Below are 16508 nucleotides of genomic sequence, written 5' to 3' on the forward strand. Positions count from 1 at the left end.
CAACTATTTACAACCTCTTTCTTTAACCTATCTTTTACTTTCCCTTCTATAACATTAGTCCGATAAAATCCCAATTAAGATTTACCAAACTTCAAATTTTGAAACCAGCAGCTGTCGAATTTTCTCTTTGTGTCTTCTTTTCTTCTTAGAGATTTCTGTTCCACAGGTCACTGACTGATAAAGATACCTTTTAAGAGACCTATTTTTCAGGTAGTCTATACATGCTGATAACTTGGCAATTCTCCCTCAACAGTTTAATTTTTCCTGGTCTTATACCCCAAAGTATCAGATTGTTTCATTGGGTTTTAATATTGTCATTATACTAAATTTAAACTTGATTGGAGGTTGGTATTTTGGGATATAATTTCAAGTGGTCGAATCCAAATTTGTTTTGTCATCTCCAGGCAACCTAGCTAATCTAGCTGTTTGACCAAATATTACATTGTTACTTTGTTCAGAACACTTCGTGTTGTATCAGGTAGTTCTGCTAGCTTTTAATCCCTTATACCTTCATAACAGAGTGATGATTAAATTCTTTCTTGTTGTAGATGGTCATTGTCCATCTACTTGTGTAATATGAATGTTACTAGCAACGTATCAATCCAGAGCTGGATATTGTCCAGGTCTTGCTGCATTTGGGCATGAACTAATTCTGTATTTGAGAAGTCACAAATAGTGCTGAATATTGTGCAATCATCAGCAAATGTGCCCACCTCTGACCATATGACGAAAAGAAGGTCATTGGTGATGCAGCTGAAGATGGTTGGGCCAAGGACACAACCCTAAGGTCCTGGCGTACTGAACTTTTCCTCATCCCAAGATTCAGCTTCACGAGCCTTCTCTGAACTGTTTCAAATATCCCTTCTCCAATAATTAGGCTGTTTCAAAACTAGTGAGCGTAGGGTAAAGGTAAGAGGAGAAAGATTTAAGAGGGTCCTGGGGGACAGTGTTTTCACAGAGGGTGGTGTATGTATAGAATAAGCTGCCAGAGGAGGTAGTAGAAGCTGGTACAATTGCAACATTTAAAAAGATGGGTACATGAATACGAAAGGTTTAGAGGGATATCAGCCAAAGGCTGGCAAATGGGACTAGATTAATTTTGGATATCTGATCGGCATGAATGAGTTGGCCCAGAGGGTCTGTTTCCTTACTGTACTCTATGGTTGCTGAAACAGTGCGCAGTATTCTAGCTATGATCTTATTAATGCCCTGTGCAATTGCAGCACGACTTTGCCTACTTTTTATATTCCATTCCCTTTGCAATAGGACTTAGGAGCAGAATTAGACAGTATTAAAATACACTTTTCAAGGATTCTTTGAGAATTTGGAAATAATTTGAATTATCTGTGCAAAAGAGACAACCTGAATTTATACAGCACCTTTTAGAACTGGGTGACATTCAAAAGCACTTTTCAATAATCACAATATGTTGTCATAAGTAATTTCTGTTGAAAATATAGAGAATATGACAAGTACACAAAGGATAACTAGAGAAAGAATAGGATGCATTAAGGAGAACAGTGGTAATTTGTCCTTGGAGCCAGAGGACAAAGGTTGGGTACTAAATGATTATTTTGTGTTGGTGTTCACCAATGAGAGGGATTGGTTATAGAAGTCAGGGAGAAGGGCTGTGATATACTTAAGGAAATTCACGTTGGCAGAGAGGCGGTTCTTGAACAGTATGGCAGGTTTTAAAGTAGATAAATCTCCAGGGCCAGATGAAATGCATCCCAGGCTTTTGAGTGGGATAAAAAAGGAAATAGCAGGGCTTCTGGCAATTTTTCAGTTTCTCTCTGGCCACAGGAGAGGTGCTGAAGGACAGCCAATGTAGTACCATTCAAGAAACAAGGAAAAGATAAACCAGGAAACTACAGGCCAGTCAGTCTAACCTCAGTGCTAGGAAAACTATTGGAAGCAATACTGAGAGACAGAATGAATCTACATTTGGAGAGAGACCAGGATTAATCAAGAAGTGTCAGCATGGTTTTGTATGGGGAGGTCATGGCTAACCAATTTGCTTTGAATTTCTCAAAGTGGGGAGCAGGTGTGTCAATGAGGACATTGCATTTCACGTAGTCTACTTGGACTTCAGCAAGGCTAATAGGATCCAGAATTGACTGAGAAACAGGAAGTAGGTTGATGGTCTGGGGTTGTTTTTGTGATTGGAAGCTATGTCCAGTGGCATTTCAAGAGATCACTGGCGGGCCCCTTGCTGTTTGTGGTTTACATAAATGATTTATTTAAACATGAATATAGAAGAGCTGATCAGTACATTTGCTGATGATATGAAAATTGTAAATAGTGAAGAGGCTATCCTTAGATTACAGGGGAATAAAGATGGGCTAATTGGTGGCAAATGGAATTCAATCTGGATAAGTGTGAGGTTGTGCATTTGGGCAAGACATACTCGGAAGGGAATGCACGATGAACGGTAGGACCTTCTGAAGCACCGAGGATTAAAGGGACCTTGGTTTGTATATCTGCCAGTCCCTTAAGATAGCAAGGCAGGTAGATAAAGTGAAGAAGACATCTGGAATACTTGCCTTTATTGGCCGAGGCATAGAGTTTAAGAATAGGGAGGTAATGCTGAAACTGTATAAAATGTTGGTTAAGGCACAGCTAGAGTATTGTGGATTCCAGAACTGGACACATTGCTCCTATCATGTGAAGCACTGGAGAGAGTGTAGAGGAGATTTACCAGGATTTTGCCTGGGCTGGAGAATTAGAATTATGAAGGGGGACTGGATAGACAGGATTGTTTTCCTTAGACTGAGGGGTGGCATGGTTGTGAACAAACATTAAGGGGCATAGACAGGATAGATGGAAAGAATCGTTTTCCCTTGGTGGAGGGGAATGATCAAGGGACATTGATTTAAGATAAGGGATCAGTGCTGGGTCCACTTCTGTTTGTCATTTACACAAATGATTTAGATGAGAAGATAGAAAACATGGTTAGTAGGTGTGCAGATGGCACCAAAATTGGTGATGTAGTGGACATTGACAAAGGTTATCTTTAAGATTGTGATGTGGAGATGCCAGTTCAGGGTGGACAAAATCACACAACACCAGGTTATCGTCCAACAGATTTATTTGAAATCACAAGCTTTCAGAGCACCAGTCCTTCAATGAAGTGACTGTTGGAGTATAACCAGATGTTGTGTGACTTTAACTATGATTTTAACTGATTACAACAAGATCTTGATCAATTGGGTTAATGGGTTGAAGAGTGGCAAATGAAATTTGATTTGGATAATTGCAAGGTATTATAATTTGGTAAAACAAACAAAGACAAGACTTTTACAATTAAAAGGAGGGTCTTGGGTCGTGGTGTAGAACAGAGAGACCTAGGGGTTCAGGTACATAATTCTTTGAAGTTTGCTTTACATATAGTTGAGGTGATTAAATTAGATTAGATTACTTAGTGTGCAAACAGGCCCATCGGCACAACAAGTCCACACTGACCCTCTGAAGAGCAACCCACCCAGACCCATTCCCCTACATTTACCCCTTTACCTAACACTATGGGCAATTTAGCAAGGCCAATTCACCTAACCTGCACATTTTTGGACTGTGGGAGGAAACCGGAGCACCCAGAGGAAACCCACGCAGACACAGGGAGAATGCGCAAACTCCACACAGACAGTTGCCTGAGGCGGGAATTGAACCCGGGTCTCTGGCACTGTGAGGCAGCAGTGAGGCATTTAGCATGTTTGCCTTCATTGCTCAGACCTTTAAATATAGGAGTTGGGATGTTATGTTGAGGTTGTACAGGACATTGGTGAGGGCTCTTCTAGAGTGCTATGTCCAGTTATGGTCTCCCTCTTATAGGAGGGATATTATTAAGCTGGAGAGGGTTCAGAAGAAATTTACCAGGATGTTGCTGGAAATGGAGGGGAATTGAGTTATAAGGAGAGGCTAGATAGGCTGGGACCTTTTACACTGGAGCATAGGAAGTTGAGAGGTGACCGTAGAGGTTTGTAATATCGTAAGAGGGATAGATAAGGTGAATTTCAGGTGTCTTTTCCTGAGGCTGGGGGATTTCAAGACTATGAGGCATAACATTGTGAGAGGAGAAAGATTGTAAAAAGACATGAGATGCAATTTTTTTTTACACAGAGTGTTTTGTGTGTGGATTGATCTCATTGAATAATGAAACAGACTCAGTGGGTTTAATAACCTACATCTAATCCTACATTCTGTGGTCTGTCTTATGCAAACATCAGGTGGAGTGGTGAATGATGAACAGTTACAACGTTTAAAAGACGTTTAGATAAGTACATGAATAGGAAATGTTTGGAGGGATATGGGAAAACGCAGGCCGGTGGGACGAGTTTAGTTTGGGATTACAGTCAGCATAGGTTGGTTGGACCGAAGGGTCTGTTTCTGTGCTGTATGACCATGACTGTATGGCAGGAGGTTAGTGGTGATGTGAGGAAAGATTTTATTTTCACCCAGAGGATAGAAATCTGGAACTGCCGTAGAGACAGAAACCCTCATAACATTAAAGAAGTATTTAGATGTGCACTTGCGATGCCAAAGTATACAATGCTTTGGGCCAGGTGTGAAAAAAAGGGGGTTAGAATGGTACGGTAGTTTTGGCCAGCACACTCATATTGGGTTAAATTTTCTGTGCTCTAGAACTAGACCTGTGTGATTCTTGAGTCTCTGACTAAACAATTGCTTCCAGCAAGCTTCCACAGACAATGAGATAAAAACAGTGATTGTAATGCTATTCTTGTGCATAAGGCTATGAGCAGTTCAGGGCCTTCGATGTGGGTGTTACCAGACAACTTGACACATTGATTTGAGCTCTTAGGAAGTCAGATTTACAATCATTTAGTTTATGCATGGACATCCAATCCCATCACGATTAAGAGTAAAACTAACTCTGGTGCGTTATTTACACCTCCAAGCCTTTTGCAAAATATTATAACATACACACTACATTAACCCACAGTCTTTGGTCATTGCCTGTTTTTCGCCCAAGGCTGGTTCTGTCTTGCTGTGTAGCTCCTGTCTTTGCTGATCTGTACAATATGACTGAAATGTAACCCTTAATGAACTGAAACTGATTCAGCCCCTTCAGTAGGTGCATTTCTGATCATTTTCTATTTTGTCAGTGGAAGGTACGACGGACCCTGGCCTTCTCTATACATGAGCTAGCTGTGATCCTCGGTGATCAACTAACTGCGGCTGATCTGGTTCCAATCTTCAACGGGTTCCTGAAGGATCTGGATGAAGTGCGAATTGGAGTCTTAAAGCATCTGTACGACTTTCTGAAGGTAAACCTCATTTGTGACCTATTGACCAACATGCAGCTTTTGATATTGGATTGTTGCCACAACTCCATCCATTTTAGATATAGATGGGATAAATACTGGTAAATAATACTGGAAATACTAATTTATTTTCCCCTTGTGACAAAGTCTAGAATCAGAGATCATGATCCCTGGGTGTTGCCCAGATAGGATAGGGATGAGGAGGAATTTTTGCTTGAGGGTAGTAAATCAGTGGAATTCCTTAACTTCAGAGTGCTCTTAAGGCAATGTTTTTAAGTATATTCAAAGCTGCGATAGATTTTTAATCAGTAAATGAATCTGAGGTTGTGGGCATAAGGCAGATAAGTGGAGTTGAGGATTAGCAGATTAGTTAGCATCTCATTGAATAAGGAAGCAGACTCAATGGGCCGAATGACCTACTTCTACTCCTACATCCTGTAGTCTGTCTTATGCAAAAATCAAAGGTGGGTTCATTACAACAACGTGATTGTACATGAGGACAAGTGGTTTCTAAGTGTCTCAATCAACGTGTTGAATAATGGATGTTTGTTAGTTGTTGATCAAGAATTATTAAAGACTAAATCCAGTCAGCTAATTATTTCTCTGTGGTCTTTCCAACTTGCCCTGCCCCCTCCTCCTAAAAGGGGCTTGGCCTCTTTCTGTGATAGGGCTACACATTTGCTTCCATGCCAATTTATGTGACAGTCAAAGTGGTAACTTGTACTGTGAGCAAGTCCATTCCACTCTTGAATTCCAGGCTCATTCATTTTCATCCGAGATTGCAGATAGGTAGCTGGGTGATGAATTTCATCCACGTTTTTTCTCAAGACTCACTTTTTCACAGGTGTCAGTAAGTTACTTGACCTTAAAGATTGTGAATCTTTGATGTGATGTTTATGTACAAGCCCAATATGTTCAGAGCCTCTGCACGTTTGCATCTCTGCCCATAAAGCTGGATCTGATCCATGTGTAGATCCTCATATATAGGAATTTCTTGAAATTATGCTTGCTCTCCTCAAAGTTCAATTAGATTTTTCTGGTCATGGTCATAAATCATAGCGATCAACAGCACAGAAAAAAACCTCTTCGCCCTATCATGTTCGCACTGTCAAAAACAATCACCTAACTATCCTAATCCCATTTTCCAGCAGTTGGTCCATTCAGTTTAAAAGTAAATTTTACCATTGGTAGAATGAACATATTTTAGGTCTAATTTAGCAAGTACAGATATGGGAGTATTTTCAGCTCAGCATTCCTGGCAGGGTGTTTGCATCGTTATGACAGGACTGCCAGTCACTCTGGAAAGTAAACTTTAAACCTAAGTTCCTATAGGAATTGCTATCCATGGGCTGAACTTTGTTGGCACAGGAATCATGACATCATGGGCCTCACAGTTGGGTTGGGGTAGGGGAGTACTGTGAGTATGGGGAGAGTTTCACTCTGTGGTCAGGGTCCCATTGCTAACATACCAAAAAGGATGATACATGCTGAGTATGACCAAGACATGGACAAAGAACTCCCCTTCACTCCAGCCCTGATTGCCCTAACAAAAAAGCCCAGGTTAATTTTCCATCTTGAACTTGTGGAAGTTTGAAAAGGACAATTCTTGACTCTTTACTTTTGAGTGTGTAAGTCCCAATGCATAGTGCTAAGTTCTGTTGGTCTGAGAAAGTTGTAAATAAATTGAATTTCAACTTTGCATATTCCCTGCTTGAGGCTCCTTGATGCATGCTAAGCAGCCAACCAAGGGAAAGACTGTGTCTGTGTTACATACTTGCATCCTTCCTACAGGACTGCCACTCACTCTGGCAGGTCATCTTTAAACCTAAGTTCCTATGAATAACACTGTGAGCGTTTTTGATGCAAAACTATTAATTTAAACTTCTCCTTAGAACTTAAAGGAATTTTGTTTGTAACTCCTTCACTCTGAGTGAATCTTTAAGTGAGCCTGACAAAAGAATCTCTTCTGTCCTATTTGCTGTCCTGAGAGACTTCCTGTATTGGATTTAGAGATTGCTTAAGCAATGTGATGAGCTTCAGTTTATGAGAAACACCAAGCTGCTCAGGAATGAATGGTTGTTTTTATTTAACTTATTGTGCTCACCTACTCAGGAACTCCGTATTTTCTTTGTTCACAGCTACTTCATGTGGAGAAGCGCCGTGAGTACTTGTACCAACTTCAGGAATTTATGGTCACCGATAATAGCCGGAATTGGCGTTTTCGATATGAGCTGGCAGAGTATGTGGTCTATACATTGAATACTGTTCAGAAAGATCTGTTTTACTAGAAAGTTTTAAACTATTTTCTTCCAACAGTGTTTGTTTATTTGACAGCAGTTCTTCAAAATGAACAATAGAATCCCTACAGTGTGGAAACAGGCCCTTCGGCCCAAGAAGTCCACACCGACCCTCCAAAGAGCAGCCCACCCAGACCCACTCCCCCACCCTATTATACTATACCTACCCCTGACGAATGCACTCGGTCTACACATCCCCGAACACTATGGGCAATTTAGCATGGCCAATCCACCTAGCCTGCACATCTTTGAATTGTGGGAGGAAACCAGGGCACCTGGAGACACTGGGAGCAAGTGCAAACTCCACACAGACAATTGCCCACGGCTTGAATCGAACCCGGGTTCCTGGCGCTTTGAGACAGTAGTGCTAACCACTGAGACAACGTACCACGGTGAGTGCCGTGAGTCACCGTATTGGGTCATTTGTTTGAGTTTAACATATTAGTTAGAAAATAGGAGAAGTGCAAGTCTGTATTATTATTTGCAATTTAACTTCTGCAGTACTCCAAACATAAAAAAGGTTACAGAATTGCCTTTGAGGTAAATTACTTCATGGTGATTGATAAACATTGTATTAAGCTGGTAGAGTGAAGTATGAGCCAACTTGACATATTGTATTCCACCTTCACCAGTTCCAATGTTTATTTTCTTTTGCTTCCTTGCTTTCATGATCAATTGCCGGGTGTTCTATTGTCTTATAGGCCTCTGTGCGTCTATGTGCATTACTTTGTGTCACTTTGATGTCCAGAAGAAAAAAATGTTTAGATCTTATTGAGGAGAAAGATCAAATAGGAAGATCCACTGGAGATTACTTAAGATAATGTCTGGTGAGAGGAAATTGAAGCAGTGTTTTTCTTAACCAAGATAGGTTAAAGTGGAAAGAAGCAGGGTATAGGTTTGCTCGCTGAGCTGTAGGTTTGATATCCAGACGTTTCATTACCTGGCTAGGTAATATCATCAGTGGCGACCTCCAAGTGAAGCGAAGCTGTTGTTTCCTGCTTTCTATTTATATCTTTCTTCTGGATGGGGTTCCTGGGGTTTGTGGTGATGTCATTTCCTGTTCGTTTTCTGAGGGGTTGATAGATGGCATCTAGATCTGTGTGCTTGTTTATGGCATTGTGGTTGGAGTGCCAGGCCTCTAGGAATTCTCTGGCATGTCTTTGTTTAGCCTGTCCCAGGATAGATGTGTTGTCCCAGTCAAAATGGTGGGTTTTTTTCATCCGTGTGTAGGGCTATGAGGGAGAGGGGGGTCGTGTCTTTTTGTGGCTAGCTGGTGTTCATGTATCTTGGTGGCTAACTTTCTTCCTTTTTGTCCTACATAGTGTTTGTGGCAGTCCTTGCATGGAATTTTATAGATGATGTTGGTTTTGTCCATGGGTTGTACTGTGTCTTTTAAGTTTGTTAGTTTTTGTTTGAGAGTGTTGGTGGGTTTGTGTGCTTGTGGAAAGAAGCAGCTCATACCTGTGTAGGTATGGCACAAAGCTGGGTAGGAAGGTGAATTGTTAGGAAGATGCAGAGGTGATTCAGTGTAAGGTGGACAAGTGTAATTTGAGTGAGTGGGCAAGTGCATAGCCAATGATGTATAACATGGATAAATGTTAGGTTATTCACTTTGGTAGCAAAAATAGGAAGGCAATTTATTATTTGCATAGTGGTAGATTGGGAAAGAGGAATGTACAATAAGACCTGAGGGTCCTCGTACACCAATCACTGAAAACAAGCATGCAGGCTCAGTAGGCTATGGAAGGCAAATCCCCTTCATTGGGAGGGGATTCTTGTACAGGAGCAGGGATGTCTTGTTGCAATTTTAGTCACACCACACCACAAATACTGTGTGCAGTTTTGGTCTCTTTTATATGAGGAAGGATATTCTAGCTATGGAGGAATTGCAACAAAGATTTACCAGACTGAATCCTGGGATGGTAGGACTGACGTATGAAGAGAGACTGGATTGGTTAGGACTATATTCACTGGAGTTTAAAAGAATGAGGTGGGGGGCAGGGGGGGTAGGCTTCTCGTACAAATGTATAAAATTATAACAGCATTTGATATAGGGTAAATGCAAGATGGATGGTCCCAACAATTGACCGGGCAGTCCACAATCATGGTCACAGTGTAAGTATACATGGTAGGCCATTTTGGATTGAGATGAGGAGAAATCTTTTCACCCAGAGAGTGGTGAGCTTGTTAAATTGTCTGCCACAGATTTCTGATGAAGAGTTCTGGCCCGAAATGTTGACTCTCCTGCTCCTCGGATGCTGCCTAACCTGCTGTGCTTTTTCAGCACACTCTCGACTCTGATCTTCAGCATCTGCAGACCTCACTTTCTCCCTGCCACAGAAAGTGGTTGAGACCAAAACATTGAATGTTTTCAGGGAGCTAAATATAGTTCTTTGGGCTAAAGTGATCAAAGGGCATGGTTGAAAGTGGGAACAGGGTACTGAGCAGCACGATCAGTGATGATCATATTGTTTGGCAGAGCAGGGTCAAATGGCTACTCATGTTCCTATTTTCTGTTTCTCTGCATTCACTAGTTGAAATCATGTAGCTGCAATGATAAATGCAATAGATTCCAGACACGTGGAAGAAAATCTTTGTCACAAATAGCTGTGAGGGTACTGGACTTGTGTTCTGTGGGCTACTATTGTACTAGTGGTTTTATTAGAAACAAAGTCACATCAATGTTTAAGAATATGTTAGAAAGGCAATTGGAAAAAAAGAATAAATGGATATATGAACCCACAAGTGGAATTGGAACCGGTGTTTTTACAGATGTTGAACTTAATGTTGTTTGTGGTTTTTAATTTCATCTCTGTTGTGTAACGTTTGAGTGGCTGTTTGCTGTGAAGATGTTCTTATAGCCAGGGGGTAGATCATCCTATGTGACGTGACCCATGCAAGAAGTGAAGTTTGGATATATGCACTTATTTTGTAATTCATTATCAGATTTATCTATTTTATGTGAATAATTTCGCATTGCAAGTAGAAGCGCAAATGCTGCCTTCAGATTGCTAAAGTAATGAATAATGAATGTTTTGGTGATATAGCACTACAGTTTGATTCTAATTTACTACTGAGATGAAGTCCACTGTGGCTGTAAATATGACCTGCAAAACATATAATACTGAAGCAAAAATAAAATTGTTTTTCTTTCCCTTCAACCCGCTTCCCCACTGTGTTCTGCAAAATTATCCAAGAGTAAGTGAATTGTAAAGAGCAGCAGTGTCCCACATCTATACTGGCATTGATTAACTATGTCTTGCAAGGGTGCTGATTGGCTTCATGGCCTTCTCTGGTTCAGGGAAGACAAGATAATTTATGATTTATGTACTTGATTCTGCAAAATGGCTATGATATCTTCTGCAAACAGATGATTTCCCAAAGATTTTCCATGTGGTGAAGGGGTCTGTGATATAGTTGGTTTTATCAGAACTGGAGGTATGGGTTGATTTGGAAAAAGAAAAAGTGTTTTTGTATGTTAAATATTTCTTTTAACCTATTTCAGACAAGTAATCTTGTTGCTGGAGCTCTATAATTCCAATGATATACACGATTACCTGCGGCACATTGCACTCTCTCTGTGTTCTGACAAGGTTGCTGAGGTTCGATGGATTTCTTTCAAGCTGGTATGTGGGACACAAGTGCTGTCAGGTTTTTGCTGAATCATTTTCCATTTTTGTCTGGTTCTCATTGATTTGTTTTCACTTCGATTTTGGGCCTGTCTTCATCTACTGGGGCCCTCTACCTTTGAATTCACAATCTCCAACTCTGGCTAGACTGATATTTCTGATTCTGTAGCAGAGTTTCCTTCAATTAGTGCCTCAGAGGAAGCAGTCACTCCTCAAAGTCAGAGAGTCGCAGATTCAAGGTGAACTTTGGGTGACATTTCAGTTGGAAATGTGGAAGTCCAAAGTGCTCCTTTAAGTGAGATGTTAAACCAAGGTATATTCAGGGGGATATAAATAATAATTTGCATTTATATAACATTTTTAACTTGAAAAAATATCCTTGAAATCTAATTCATAAGATATAAAAGGACCTTTCAATTCAAAAACCCCTTTACAAATCTTTTCATTGAGTGTTCACAAGTATGATTGCAGGGGCCATTTTGTGCTTAGGTCAAAATGGCATTGAGTTAAGTGAAGATAAGTTTAAATACTCTTGCGTTGTATTTTATAATATTTATGTAGTGTAAATTGTTTCTGAATGATTGATTATTTACCCAGGTACTTTTTCTAATAATTTCCCTACCATTAACTTCAGACTAATTGGTAATTGTGTGGCCTATCTCTGCTGTCCTCTTGAACAAAGGAACAACAATAGCTCTCTTCCAGTCATCTGATACTTTACCTGTGCCCAGCCAAAAATATCTCAATCAGGATCCCAGCAATTTCCTCCCTTGCCTTTCATAGCAGCCTGGGATATATCTCGTTGGGCCCTGTGAATGTATGCACCTTTATTCCAGCTAATACCTCCTCCTTATTAATCTTTACATGCTGTGGAACTTATCATCCCTACTTAAGTTAGAATGCCTTTCTACTTTGTGAATACGGATGAGAAATATTTAGTTAAGACCGTACCAATGTCCTCTGGCTCAATGTAAAGGTTGCTTCTTTGGTCCTGCTCTTTCCCTGAGAATCCTCTGGCTTGTAATATACTTAAAATACCTTGGGGTTTTCCATATCTTATCTGCAAACGATATTTTGTGGCCCCTCTGTGCTCCCCTAATTTATTTTGTAAGCATCCTCTATGTTCTTTATATTCCTGAATCTTTAACAAAGTGTAACTGCAGTTGGAACTGTTGGAAATGTCAGCATTTGTGAAGAGAGCAGACAAGTTAAAGTATATGTTTAATTGAAATATGCCTCTTGGTTAAATTTTTAAAAATATAAACCATGGGTGGTTATGGTAGGGGATTTTAACTTTCCAAACATAAACTGGAATTGTCATAGTGTTAAGGGTTCAGATGGAGAGGAATTTGTCAAGTATGTACAATAAAATTTTCTGATTCAGTATGTGGATGTACCTACTAGAAAAGGTGCAAAACTTGACCTACTCTTGGGAAATAAGGCAGGGCAGGTGACTGAGGTGTTAAGGGGGGGAGCACTTTCGGGCAAGCGACCATAATTCTATTTGTTTTAAAATAGTGCTAGAAAAGGATAAACAGGATCTAAAAGTTGACGTTCCAAATTGGAGGAAGGCTTATTTTGACGGTATGAGGCAAGAACTTTCAAAAGCTGATTGGGGGCAGATGTTCGCAGGTAAAAGGATGGCTGGAAAATGGGAAGCCTTCAGAAATGAGATAACGAGAGTCCAGAGAAAGTATATTCCTGTCAGGGTGGTAGGTATAGGGAATGCTGGATGACTAAAGAAATTGAGATTTTGGTTAAGAAAAAAGAAGGAAGCATATGACAAGTATAGACAGAACAGATCGAGTGAGAGTATGAAAGCAGTAGGAATATACTTGAGTGGAAACTCAGGAGGGCAAAAAGGGGACATGAGATAGCTTTGGTAAATAGGGTTAAGGAGAACCCAAAAGTTTTTACAAATACATTCAGGACAAAAGGGTAACTAGGGAGACAATAGAGCCCCTCAAAGATCAGCAAGGCAGCCTACGTGCAGAGCTACAGGAGATGGGGGAGATACTAATTGAGTATTTTGCATCAGTGTTTACTGTGGAGAAGGACATAGGAGGTATAGAATGTGGGGAAGTAGATGGTGACATCTTGAAAAATGTCCATATTACAGAAGAGGAGGTGCTGGATGTTTTGAAACACATACGTAAAAGTGGATAAATCCCCAGGACCTGACCAGGTGTACCCTAGAACTCTGTGGGAAGCTAGGGAAGTGATTGCTAGGTGCCTTACTAAGATATTTGTATCATCGATAGTCACAAGTGAGGTACCAGAAGACTGGAGGTTGGCTAACGTCGTGCCACAGTTTTAAAAAGGTGGTAAGGAAAAGCCAGGGATCGATAGACTGGTGAGCCTGACATTGGTCATGGGCAAGTTGTTGGAGGAATTCCTGAGGGACAGGATTTACATATATTTTGGAAAGGCAAAGACTGATTATGGATAGTCAGCCTGGATTCGTGAATGGGAGGTCATGTCTCACGAACTTAATTGAGTTTTTTTGAAGAAGTAACTAAGATTGATGAGGGCAGAGCAGTAGACTTCAGTATTTGGACTTCAGTAAGGCGTTCGACAAGGTTCCTCATGGGATACTGGTTCACAAGGTTCAATCTCATGGAATACAGGGAGAACTAGCCATTTGGATACAGAACTGGCACAAAGATGGAAGACAGAGATTGGTGGTAGACGGTTGCTTTTCAGACTGGAGGCCTGTGACCAGTGGTGTACCACAAGGATTGGTGCTGAGTCCACTGCTTTTCATCATTTATATAAATGATTTGGATGTGAATATAGGAAATATAGTTAATAAGTTTGCAGATTACACCAAATTTTGAGGTGTAGTGGACAGCGAAGAAGGTTACCTCAGTACAATGGGATCTTGATCAGATGGGCCAATGGGCTGAGTAGGTGGAGTTTAATTTAGATAAATGTGAGGTGCTGCATTTTGGGAAAGCAAATCTTAGCAGGATTTATACACTTAATGGTAAGGTCCTAGGGCGTGTTGCTGAACAGAGACCTTGGAGTGCAGGTTCATAGCTCCTTAAGTCGCAGGTAGATGGAATAGTGAAGAAGGCATTTGGTATGCTTTCCTTTATTTGTCAGAGTGTTGAGTATAGGAGTTGGAATGTCATGTTGCAGCTGAACAGAACATTAGTTAGGCCGCTTTTGGAATATCAGAAGGATGCTGCAAAACTTGAAAGGGTTCAGAAAAGATTTACAAGAATGTTACCAGGTTTGGAGGATTTGAGCTATTAGGAGAGGCTGAATAGGGTGGGGTTTTTCCCTGGAGTGTCTGAAGCTGAGAGGTGACATTACAGAGGTTTATAAAATCATGAGGGACATAGATAAGGTGAACAGACAAGGTCGTTTCCCTGCAGTGAGGGAGTCCAGAACTAGAGGGCATAGGTCAAGGTGAGAGATGAAAGATATAAAATGGACCCATGGGCAACTTTTTACGTAGAGAGTGGTGCATGTATGGCATGAGCTACCAGAGAAAGTAGTGGAGACTGATACAATTGCAGCATTTAAAAGTCATGTGGATGGCTCTATGAATAGGAAGGGTTTAGAGGGATATGGGCCCAGTGCTGACAAATGGGACTAGGTTAGGTTAGAATATCTGAGCGGCATGGATTAGTTGGACCAAAGGGTCTGTTTCCGTGCTGTACTTCTCTATGATTCTAACTGGGGAAAGAAAGTGAGTGAAGAAACATTTTAGCCAGATCAGTTTACTGGCAATGGGGAAAAAGAGCAGAAAAACACTGGTGTCACTGTCACCTGCAACATACTTTCTCTTTGGAAGCATTGGGTTAAGGGGACAGTCGGAAGAGGTTAACGAAGTGACACTGGACAAAGCTACCTATTGAATAAATGTAGATTTTTAAGAAATATTGCTTCCTGCATTTACATTTGTTTTCACTAATAGGCCTTGCTTATTACTCAACAGGTAGTGGAGATTCTAAAGAAGTTTTATGCAACTGCCAGTGAACCATTAGCTGTGAACTTTATGAATGAGCTGACACTTCGATTTTGCCATTGCTCCAAGTGGATTGGACGTCAGGCATTTGCCTTCATCTGTCAGGTGAGTGAATGAATGAGGGAAATAATTTCTCCTTTTATTAAAGTGAAACCACTTTTCCTCACTATTGACTGTGGGAACATTTAATGTCAAGCCAGAGGAAATCAGACCGATATCCGGTTATTTGCAGTTTCCACTACCATTGGTGCCCTCTGCCCCACCCCATCCCACTGAATATCTTACTGATGCTTACTTTCTAAATTAACACGTGTAGCTGCTGGTGCAGATTAAGCATTGTAATCCCTCCAGAATAAAAGGCAGGAAAAATGTTTTAAATACAAAAGATATGGTAAGCTTAGAAGGATATTAATTAAAGATGCTTTTGAAAATAATGGAAGAAAACTCTCCTTTGTACACAGGCAGTTGTGGAAGAGGAATGCATGCCAGTGAGCCAATTTGTTGAACACCTACTTCCAAGTCTGCTTGGTTTGGCTACTGATCCTGTTCCGAATGTTCGAGTATTGCTTGCCAAGGCACTGAGGCACACACTACTGGAAAAAAGTAAATATGAAAGTACATGGTATTCTTAAGTGAGGGTTTTGGTGATTTAAAGCAATGGACATTTTCTATGGGATTCAAGGAGTTATTATTCCCATAATGAGCCACAGCTAGATTATATCAACTGGCATTGGGCCTCCAGATAACTCAAAATTGTACACCAATTACAGTTTATAGAATAATGCATTTAGATTCTTTTGTGTAATATTGTTATGTTTTTACTAACATCAGGTTGGGCTTTTTAGTCCCTTGAGCCTGTTGTCCATTTATTTACACAATGACTCACTCATATGTTAAGTCTATTTTCCTACATTTGCTTCATATTCTTTGAATAACCTGAGCTAATAAAAATCAGTGTTCAGTTTCTACAGTCCAGCATCCCCATCCTTTTTGGGGAAGAGAATTCAAGATTTTAACTACTGTGTCAAAAATGATTTCTGATTCCAATCCAAATCCAAATGATTTAATCTAGTTGAAATTATGCCCTGTCTTCAGGATCCTCCAACAGAGGACACAACTTCTCAGTGTCTGCTTTTCCAAATCCTTTTAATTATTTTAAGTTCCTCAATATAATCATATTCTAAATGCAAGTGAATACAGCATGAGTTTATGCAATCTGTCATAACTGTCCCTTTAAAACTTGACATAATTCTCACTGTACATCCCCTAAGGCTATTTTATCCTTTTTGAGTTGCAACACCAAAAAAGTTCATTGTCCTGCTCCCCT

The 16508-nt window shown here is 40.4% G+C and overlaps 1 protein-coding gene across 3 annotated transcripts in view; it reads left to right on the forward strand.

Annotated features, from left to right (window-relative positions):
* The window catches only part of LOC140463118 (serine/threonine-protein phosphatase 4 regulatory subunit 1-like), a 123463-nt gene that overhangs the window by 93742 nt on the left and 13213 nt on the right, over positions 1–16508 (forward strand). For all 3 annotated transcript variants that reach the window (XR_011954613.1, XM_072556848.1, XM_072556847.1), the window contains exons 15-19: positions 5121–5282; positions 7418–7518; positions 11082–11202; positions 15152–15286; positions 15643–15784. Coding sequence is in view for 2 of the 3 variants with exons in the window: in XM_072556848.1 (XP_072412949.1) it covers positions 5121–5282; positions 7418–7518; positions 11082–11202; positions 15152–15286; positions 15643–15784 (661 nt within the window). In the remaining variant the exon portion in view is untranslated. The remainder of the gene's footprint in view (positions 1–5120; positions 5283–7417; positions 7519–11081; positions 11203–15151; positions 15287–15642; positions 15785–16508) is intronic.

The sequence above is a fragment of the Chiloscyllium punctatum genome, chromosome 37 (genome assembly GCF_047496795.1).
Source record: "Chiloscyllium punctatum isolate Juve2018m chromosome 37, sChiPun1.3, whole genome shotgun sequence".
NCBI lineage: Eukaryota > Metazoa > Chordata > Chondrichthyes > Orectolobiformes > Hemiscylliidae > Chiloscyllium > Chiloscyllium punctatum.